Source organism: Lethenteron reissneri, chromosome 8, assembly GCF_015708825.2.
Source record: "Lethenteron reissneri isolate LAM-NWPU_2019-01 chromosome 8, ASM1570882v1, whole genome shotgun sequence".
Classification (NCBI taxonomy): domain Eukaryota; kingdom Metazoa; phylum Chordata; class Hyperoartia; order Petromyzontiformes; family Petromyzontidae; genus Lethenteron; species Lethenteron reissneri.
The window spans coordinates 4234232-4244917 of NC_083786.1; the positions used below are offsets into that span (position 1 = coordinate 4234232).

The 10686-nt window shown below is 45.0% G+C and overlaps 1 protein-coding gene across 3 annotated transcripts in view; it reads left to right on the forward strand.

Moving 5' to 3' along the window:
• LOC133360066 (kinesin heavy chain-like) overlaps positions 1-9525 on the forward strand; it is a 46039-nt gene extending 36514 nt beyond the window's left edge. For all 3 annotated transcript variants that reach the window (XM_061578657.1, XM_061578664.1, XM_061578668.1), the window contains exons 12-15: positions 930-1089; positions 2578-2741; positions 5618-5718; positions 7402-9525. In XM_061578657.1, the coding sequence (XP_061434641.1) occupies positions 930-1089; positions 2578-2741; positions 5618-5718; positions 7402-7474 (498 nt within the window). In that variant the 3' untranslated portion in view covers positions 7475-9525. The remainder of the gene's footprint in view (positions 1-929; positions 1090-2577; positions 2742-5617; positions 5719-7401) is intronic.
• The last annotated feature ends 1161 nt before the right edge of the window (positions 9526-10686 follow it).

A 10686-nucleotide genomic window follows, 5' to 3' on the forward strand; every position in this document is an offset into this window, starting at 1 on the left:
TTATTACTTCCCTTCTACGTGACTTTACCGAAAGAAACAAGAAGATAAAACAATTGATTGACAGTCGAAAATGTGTGAGTTATAATCATCGTTGAGGTTTGCTTTGACGCGACTATCTAGCACGGTGATGATGATGATGATCGACAAAGTGTCTGTGGAGAGGGGGCTTGGACAAAATGCAACATTTGGTACAATTGAGCGATGGGCATTTGAGCCTTGGCCTCACGTACACAGGGAGAGGGCGAGAGCCAGACTAGAAAGCACGGCAGACGGATTGTTACCCGTTTTTTTATTTAGCGGTTAACATTGATTGGTTTGAAGTTTGTTTAATATCGACAGTGCCATGCCCCACCCCCCACCCTCCAGCCACTCTGAGTTTATGTCTGCCATCCTCTTTAAAACAAGATCACGCCATGGGCTGGCACCAACTTACACTCGTAGTTAAAATATCAAGAAATTCACTCCCCGACAAACAAACAAAAATAACCCCAATCTGTCCAATAAATGAAAAGTAGGAGCTGTATTTATTTATTCCACTGCTATAGATAAAATATGAGTTGTCCGCTTAGGAATTTGACTGGCTCATATGCTCGATAGGGTGCGTGTGGGGAAATTAAACGTAATTGGCTTCCAAGTATTTTGATGTACATATAAAAAAGTGCTCATGCAGCAATTGCAAACATCTCCGGTTGCCTATTCATCACCCCCAGACGGGTGTTCTCATTTATTTTGTGGCTTTGAAAACTGGCGGCGATCGCTGTGTGGGGTGCAGAGGGTGGCGGATCTCCAATTAACTCGCGTTGCACAACGAAGCGCACCTCCAAAGGAGCACGTTTCACTACGTATGGTAAAGTTCAACATACGTACATGCAAGCGTCCGGAGCTCTGCCGAACTTACGATTGTGCCAATGTGCCCGCGTGTGTTTCAGCTCAGCGCTGACATGGAGCCACGCGGGGGTGGTCCAGAGGGGACCTCTGACGAAAGGGAGAAATCCGTGCGGGTGAACATTTGCAAGGTCACCTCTGAGAAGGAGATGAGCGAGAAGAAGCGGGCAGACGCCGAGAGAACGCTCGGCAAACTAAAGGAAGGTGAGACCTGCATTGGCGCTGTGCAGAGATGTTAACTGCCTCGCCAGGTATGCGGGAGGTCGTGGGTTCGATTCCAACCCTGACTCTATATTTGGAGTTTGCGTGTTTTTCTCCCTGAGATCACGTAGATTTTTCTCCGGGTCCTCCTGTTTTTACCTCCACGTTCAGAATCAACATGCGTTTAAAGTATTTGGCTGCTATAAATTCCCACGTGAACGGCCACTTAGTTGAGCTATCATTTGTGGCAAGGTCCCTTTTTAAAAAATAGCTATATAGCTCAGTGGCTCTTACCTGGTAAAATAAAAAAAGTTGATTAAGTCTAGTCTCGACATTCTCACCTCGAGTTTGTTCACAAGCTACAGATACAGCACAACACCTGCCAAATACGCTATTTGATTACCTGATGAGCAATTAGATAAAGATTCCAATGCAGCGCCCACTTGAAAAAAGGGTTCTTGAAACTCAATCAACATTTTCTGGATACATTTTTGACGTTATTTATAATGTGTCAATTGGGGTGAAACGTTTCGCGCACTTCACTACGGACTTGGTGACCCAATTTCAATTCCCAGCAGCAGTGGCAAGTGGTGTCTGGAACAGTCCTTGGTCCTCCCTTCACCAAGCTACACTGCCCAGCTTGGTGAAGTGAGGTCAAACAACTCCCAAAGACAGCATGGGGAGGCCTTCATGCAGCCGTTGATTGACAAAGGGCTGGCAATTTCTATTTCTACGAACATATATTTTGTAATTCACCTGGGCGGCACTTTAGTTAGAGCCATTGACTCATGATGGGAATTGTGTGAGTGAAAATGTCAATCAGCTTTTGACTCAACCCATCACCTCCCTGGGGAGATGATGGCTTGAGTCAATATATACCGGTCTCTGAGAAGTCAACCACATATCTCCTGTTGAGTGATTGACCTCTATTATTATTGGAATGTTCAAGTTACACCACTTGCTCAATACGACCGCCGAGACGACTGCAGCAACTCGCGTGAGAATTGGAAATATTTTAAAGTTTTAACTTTCTTTTTTAACACGTGGAACTCACTTAACTGACAGCGAGCGAGTCACCACCAGGAGGTTTCTTAAATATGTTCCCTAAAATAACGTTGAGGTGTGTCCATGCGTGCTGTGACCCACAATGGCCCGCAACAACACGTAATGAACGTGGACACCACATTGCCTTTTTGCCGTTGGCCAAGTCCCCATCATTAAATGGAGCACCCTTGTCAATAACATTTGATAATGCAGCAGTGCTCGTTTAACAAGCCTGCCGCATGCTGAACTGTCCCAGAAGGTGGAAACTAGTCCATAGTTTGCGTGCTTAAACAAACGCTGCTTGATCATATTTCCCTGTGAAGCTTATAGGTCAATGACTAAAAGTAATGTGTAATGTTTAGGTGGAGACGTCGAATGGAGGCCTTGATACGTATACATTGGTAAATTGCAGGATCGTTTTAGTGAGTGTGCGTGTTTGTTCTGTAGGAGTGTGGAATTTGCTCATGAAAATGGACTGCAACTTGGAAGAGCTCAAGCAAGGCTTGGCTTGGAAGGAAGGAGTCACAGACCAAAACATTGCCGCCTATCTTATCCTGATCAAGCAAGAAGCCTCGCGGCTTCTCTCTGCCCGTGATTACCTGCAGTCAAAGGTTGAAATTTTCCACCCGGAACGCGATTCTCTTCTTGCATGTAGCAATTCGTTCAGGAGCTAAATGCCAATATCGAGGTCTGCTCGCCACGAGATGGCTTCAGGAGAGAGTTCGTATAGTTTCGTGCTATTCATCAGACTACAATGGTTCCCTCTGCGGTCCATAGTTTGTGTTTCGTGGCCACAGTCGCACAGCTGTGGCTTGTCTCTAATGCTCAATTTATGAAGGAGATGTGCACATCGGCTCGTTCATGATGTTCTGATGCGGTTGATGTTAACCCAACTGTCTTTGAGGAATGTCAAAATAAGGAGGTGCGATGTTGGGATGTGGAATGAGGTTTTATTTTGGACGCCTGCCTTTCTCTACGCGCTTCATCAGCATTCTTCTGTATCTGGATGACGACCTGCGGTTTACCCATTTCTACTGCTGAGTGGACAGTGGCAGCGAGGGAGGGGGTGGGATTAGGCGAATAAAATAAAATAAAATAGTTGCCCAGTGTCTCCACTGCCGTGCTAGGAGATTGAACCTGCAACTTCTCGATTAAACTGAAAAAGTGTGTTTAGTTGTGCTGTCCTTCCCCCGCACCTCCGATCAGCATGATTGGCCACGTGCCGAGAGGTTTAACCTACATAAGCACGTACATAAAGTGGCACGAAGCTATTTGATTAGACCATCCAATGTGCTTTAAGCAACGAGAGGTGGAGTCAGCAGTGCTCGCAATGAAAATGATTCCACACGGTCATGAGTATTCATTCCAGCGTAGACAGCTAACGTTGCTAATTCGCCCGTAAAAGACGCATGGGGAAGCTGTTGAATTTGAACCGTCAGCTCGTGAAAGAAAAAAAGAAACTCGTGAAAAAAAGTACAGGCTACCCAGCACTTTCATGAAATGTTAGGTCCTAATTATGATGAGTGGCAATTAATTCATCATCACGGCTGGCACAATTGTGAATATTTGCACAACTTGGCTTGTGATGTCTGGCTGGGTGGTGCTGTGGTTGGAGCACCCAAATCACACTCAGGAGGATACACATTTATACTGTAGGCTTTCACGATAATTATATGTTTTTATATATATATATAAAACTTTGACGGCTGTTTTTGATGATGAATGTGTTCAGTTTTCTGTTCATTGTTATTGTGCACTAATTCCAACGCAGCAGTATTACCACAAGGCATTTCATTATTAATAAGAACGATACAAGATCATATTCAAGTTAGGCATCAGCTCAGTCCATAATCTCCCCAGGGTAATTAAAATAAGTACCAATTAGTTATCCTTGAGAAGGACACCTTGGAAATTTGGAATCCCCACACTCAGCCACAAATTAAGATGAATGGCATCATTTCGATTTAAAGCTTTCGTGACTGCAGGGATTCATCTTCTTGGTTCTTTCTGTGAAGTCACGTAGAATTGAAATAATAAAATAATAAAAATAAAACATAATAAAATAATTCTCACGACGTGTCGGCCACAACGCAAGCAACCGTCGTCAGGTGAAGAACAGGTCTGTCGATAAGACTTCAGACTCTGTCGTGAGAATTATTTTATTATGTTTTATTTTTTATTATTTTATTATTTCAATTCTACGTGACTTTACCGAAAGAACCAAGAAGATGAATGGCATCATATTGCGCTGATCATGAGCTATGCTATAAACTACTTTTATTTTACCAGGTAAGGCCCACTGAGCTGTATAGCTCTTTTTCTGAAGCGACCTGGCCACAAATTATAACTCAACGAAGTGGTTTATCACGTGTAAATGTATAGCAGCCAAATATTCTAAATGCGTGTTGATTATAAACGTGGAGGGAAAGACCAGAGGACCCAGAAAAATCCACACAGGGAGAGAGAGACATGCAAACTCTAAATATACAAACGTTAGGGTCGGTACCAGAACGCACGACCTCCTGTTGCCAGGCGAAGTAGTTAACATTTCGCCACCGTGGCGCCCATAAACGCACATCGTAGCTGAGTCAGGATTTACACGTCCCACTGAGTTAAAGCCAGGTTCGTAAGTAAGGGGATGTCACCACGGTGTTGAAACAATAGTGCAAGTTTCTTAAAACCAGCTGCGTCCTTCCACCAAGAAGTGCAAATGTGTGCGCCACTGTTAGTGAATCCGGCAGGCTGTGTGTGTTGGGGTAAATTGTGCGTCCTCCCACCCCTTCCGAGATGACTGATAATTCTGGAAGAGAAGGCCAAATACCCTCTGTAGAAGATTTATAGCGCTCCCTCTAGTGGTTGTCCTTCTGCCAGCAGGGACGTGAGTAAGGAATTGCAGGCTGCACCTGTACGTGCCATTTTTTTTTTACCTTACAAAAAACCACGTGGGGTAGGGGCCTTTAAATCGCCGTCAAAACATTTAGGTACAAAGCCCGGCCATCGATTTACGCGGCGGCTCATCATCCCTGCGAGATTGGTTACGAAAAAAAACAACAACAGAAAAACACTCGTCAAAAGTATTAGACAAACATGCCAATGCAGGCCCCTCTGGCCAGAGTGATAGTGAAGGACAAAAATACACTCTAAATAAGGGCTCGAGAGAGCTTTCTAAAACTCTCTCTAGTGGAGGCCCTTCCACCAGCAGTCGTGCGAGCAAACAATTGCAGGGTTGCACCAAGACCTTTGCCTGGTGTAGGTTATGGCTGAATGTGCGGCCTATTCAGAACAGAAATCCCCAGCAGCGTTCGGGCACCTAATCACGTTAATGCGGCGCTCCTCGGGGGAATGACTGTGGACGCGTCTGTTAAGCGACGTGGATTTGAAAGCGGCATCCTTGAGATGTTGGTTTTTAAGGTCACTATTGACATCGGTGCTCTTTTCAATTCGCCACGGAAAATACTGCTGTCGTCTTAACCGAACGTCCGCGCAGATAAAGGCAACGGAACCTTTGGGAAAATTGGACACAGACAACGCCAGGCCAGTCAAGAATTCGCTCTTGGATGTGTACACAATGGAACTCCCGAGCACAACGTAAGTGCATGATTGCCACACTCTGGGTTGATGTTACGCGTGGGTGGCAATTGCTCAAAATCCATCGGAAATTTCGCTCGAATTATTTTCCTTCTGCTTCTTTTCCCCATCTATCTCGTATACTGACCGAGTAATGTACTTTTTGTCAGCTCGGTATTGCAACAACAGAAATCCCCTTGTGATGTCGAGCCCCCAATACCTGTTCTGTGTCGTAATTGGTGAGGAGTCGGCCGTATGGCGAAGCCGGCTGATGCCCTTGGTCAGAGCACAGAGCCGGCAACCACTCAGATGTGGGTTTCAAACTCTGACAGCAGCCGGCTGTGATCGTGAAAACTGGGTTTTAAAGGGGCAAGTGATCTGATTGTTGTCAGTCGAATCGCCAATTACTGATCCTAATGGCGGTACCCCAGGGTACCAAATCATACAATATGGCCGAGGCAATGAAATATTTTATGGCTGGGACACTTTTTTTCCTAGGGGTGTACTTAAACTCCACGACTGGGGTACCAATCAATCCGAAATCGGTGCCACTCCGCGATGTCGAAACGCAGCGAGGACGATTGCGCCGAACCCCTGAACGCTCGCGGTACGCACCGTAGTGGTGGTGCATCGTGTACAGCTCGTCGAGATGAGTCGATTGCCGCGTCGCCGACCATCAACAGACTCAAATTGACTGCATCACGGACATTATGCGAGAGCCGGGGTACCGCCATGAGGTTCAACTATAGAATAATAAGCAACTATTATTCCAGTCTCTGTGGGCAAAAAGAAATATATCGAGACAATTCTAGATTTGAAGCTTTCGTGACTGCAATGATTCATATTCTTAGGTTTTTTCGGTAAAGTCACGTAGGTAAAAATCATTAAACGTCGTGATTTTTATTTTTATTTTATTTTACTTTTTAATGTTTTTTACCTACGTGACTTTATACCGAAAAAACCTAAGAATATATCGAGACAATTCAAGCTCGGAGAATCCTGATCAATTGTTACACGTTTAGTGGTCATGCTATCTGGACATTTATTGACAAGTTGTGGGACTTCGCTGACCGAAGGATTTGTTAAAGATTGCTCTCTGATGTGGCTTTTTTTTTTGGGGGGGGGGAGTCAAGGGGGGGGGAATAAAATGGTGATAAAAAATTGTACCGTGTCTCTTTTTACCAATTCATCCTCTAGCAAGTCATCACTGCGATGCAATCCTGTTAGACCGTTGCGAATCAGTTTGTGGCAGGTCTACGTGTTGTCAGCACTCTGAAGCATTTCCTGTATATTACACTGCCGCCTCTGTGATTCGATGAGCACTGGGATATGCACGGATATGTGAAAATAGTTCGGTATGTGAACTGGGGAGGGCAGGGGGGGAGAGCTTCAGGGCGGGGGGGGAGGCACATGGCAATATCTATACATACTGACAAACTAACGCCATTTCTTTAGAACATTTTTTTACGGTTAGTTTGCTGTCCTTCCCCAGCACCGCCGATGAGCACGGTTGGACACTACGGTGGGAAATAAGTTAAAAGTCAACGTAGATACGTGGACAAATAACTGCACTGGGTGTGGTCGATGTATTGGTCCGGGCGGATATGTGGCAGTCGGATATGCGATATTGTACAGTTTTTTTTGCACGCAAACACTCCGGTAACATGTGATTCATTCAGTATTCTTCTCTCCCCTCGGTTGCAGACTGGACTGGGACAGTGGGGAATCCAGTGAGGAAGGCTCAGATCTCAAGCCGCTTGAAGTAACGAAGCAATGATGATGCGTTTGCGTCATGTCCCAGCTCTCAAGATTCACAAGACATCACGGCGAATCGCATCCATGCCAACACAAATCTCTATAACTCACTTTGTCCAAATCCGTAAACTGTTGACAGCTGAACTCCAAAGTAATCTTTCGTGATGTTCCGCAGCCAGGAGGTGAACCTCTGTCACCCTCTACAGAGAGCCCTCCAGAGGCTCTTCTCGTGGGGACCCTTCTGCCAGCAGTGGCGTGAGAAAGCAGTTTCAGTGCAGCACCTTTTTACTTATCTTCGTAAAAAACCTCATCGAACCTGAAGACTTTTAATTTTTTGCAGAGGTGCCCACTTTGGGTGATATTTTATCCGAATCAGTTCAGCTGCGACTTATTAAACGGGGAGTGCAGAATGCAGAGAACACCGTTGCGTGGGAGGTAATACTACTGAAAGTCAGTCCAGTCGTCATTTGGACATCTCACCAGACACGATAAAATATGCATGGCCCAGTAACCTCACCACCACAATTGCTGGATTGCAGGCATGCGCCACCGTGCCACAGATATGCTGTGGATTTTGTGGAACACCCCGCCCCCCCGCCCTGCTAATAAATGATGATTCCACACGAGGCAGAGGATGACCAAGAAACAGATGAACCGATGGAGTGAAGCAGGACGCACGAAACGTCGTGATTTTTATTTTGTTTTATTTTACTTTTATTAATTTAATTTTTTTACCTACGTGACTTTACCGAAAAAACCTAAATCCTTGCAGTCACGAAAGCTTCAAATCTAGAATGAATGACATCGGTATGTGAGCGACGGATGGGACTTGATAATAATGATGACGATGATCATCACCATGTTTGCTGATCATCATCATGGACATATGCCCGCCGCTGCAAGAAGTTTCGTGGACATGATAGCCTCTGTAAATTGTCATAACGTGAAATATAACAATAGGCAGTACAGCAAGCAGGGTTCTAACCAATCACGACAGAGACTTAGGGGATCACCTCTTTGTAAATGTCGATTAGCTGTTCGAATTATGGGGCTTTTTTTTGTTTCGGGCGAGCTGTGAACATGATTTAGTCCAACAATGCTTAGCAGTCTTCTTGGTTCTTTCGGTAAAGTCACCAAGATGAATCCCTGCAGTCACGAAAGCTTTAAATAGAGACGATAATGTGTTTTTGTATACTGGATATATATTAGTATAAAACACGCACACGATGGTTTAAATGCACCTGTCAATTCACTGCTTGAGGCGCCACGGAGGCAAGATGTTAGCTACCTCGCCTGGTATGCAGGAGGTCCTGGGTTCGATCCCAGCCCTGACGCTTGCTGTATATTTGGAGGTTGCATGTTCTGCCCGTGGTCGCGTGGATATTTTCTTCCAGGTCCTCAGATTTCCGCTCCACGTTTATAAATGTTCACATGATGAGCCCCTTCATTGAGCTATCATTTGTGACGAGGTCGCGTCTGAAAAAGAGCACGGTTGGCTACGTACGGTGCGAAAGAAGTTCTACATACATATAGCTCAGTGGGAGCCTTACCTGGTAAAATAAAAATTAGTACATCGTAAAAATTAAATTAACATTGGGGCAATATGGGAGGGAGGGGGGTAAGCGTTGAGAGGATTGTTTATTTAATTACAGCCGAGCTCAGGCAATCAATCACTCCTGCAATCCATCACCACCCCACCTCGAGACACAAAGTGCTGACGCCAGTCCCAGCGCGCCCTGCGCGGCAGCTTGGCGTTCCCGCACGCGCGGGGAGGCAGCGTGTTGGCCACGTGGAGACCGTTGGTCCCGTAAGAGCCGATAGGTGAATAACTATAACGTAGAAGGGAAATAATAAAATAATAAAATAGTTATATTATGTTATTTTATAATGTTTTATTTTTATTACTTCCCTTCTACGTGACTTTACCGAAAGAACCAAGAAGATGAATCCCTGCAGTCACGAAAGCTTTAAATCGAAACTACAACGTAGTTTAATGTTGAGGTACGTGTGTGTGTCTTGTGTGTCGTGTTACCACCGTGATCTATGGTAGTGCGTAAATAGATTGCAAAAGTAAAAAAAAACATCGATTTAAAGCTTTCGTGACTGCAGGGATTAATCTTCTTGGTTCTTTCGGTAAAGTCACGTAGAATGGAAACAATAAAAATAATAAAATAAAACAATAAAATTATTCTCACGACGTTTCGGCCACAACGCAAGCAGCCGTCATCAGGTGAAGACCAGGTCTGTCTCCCCGACAGACCTGGTCTTCCCCGACAGACCTGGTCTTCACCTGATGACGGCTGCTTGCGTTGTGGCCGAAACGTCGTGAGAATAATTTTATTATGTTTTATTTTATTATTTTTTTGTTTCCATTCTCCGTGACTTTACCGAAAGAACCAAGAAGATAAAAAACATCGACACGAACATTTAAATTCGAGGATTCAATTCTCCAACACGACCACCTCCACAACCAACCACCATGTCCAATGTTCACGTTGTCTCAAAGTCCAGAATGAACGTCTACCCGTGCTGTTGATGCAGATGCGATCACAATTCAATTCATTCTCATAGATTGGTTGCAAGTGTGTTCATTTTTTTTAACAACAACATTTCTGATGCAGGAATATGTTTCTTCTTCTTCGTAAGGCTGATGTTGGTGTCGAGCCACAATTATACATTTACACTGAGGTGGTTGAGCCAGGTGATTGCGTCATGAGTAGCAGAGTGCATCGGTGTGATGATGCATCATTTGTATTCGCGCCTGCTGGTTATATATTCCACGATCTGCTCTGGGTGACCACAGACGCACACTGACCGGAGTGTTAATTAATGATCTATAATGAATGAGTACATTTGGATAATCGGTTCGGCCCCTCCCTCCCCACTACGTACTGTGGCCACCTGCGGAAAACACAAATTAAATTTCCCTTCGTATTACGATGAAATTTCCACCTAAGTTGTATTATGCAACCAAGCCCCGGCGCATCGAGTCTGAAGGCTGGAAGGTGATGGGGGTCTGTGGCCACGTGTGTGTGTGCGCTTGCTTGCTTGCTTGTGCGTCTGAGCGTATCCTCGTGTGTCGTGTGCGCATTTGTGTGTGAGATCATGCACGCAGAGGGGCCCTCTGTGACCGATATATCCCTGTTCACGGGTGAAATGATTCCGTCCTGGGTGAATTGACGATGCGTTACGCTCCACATATGTTGTGATTAAATTGCGGCACGGGTATTTTTT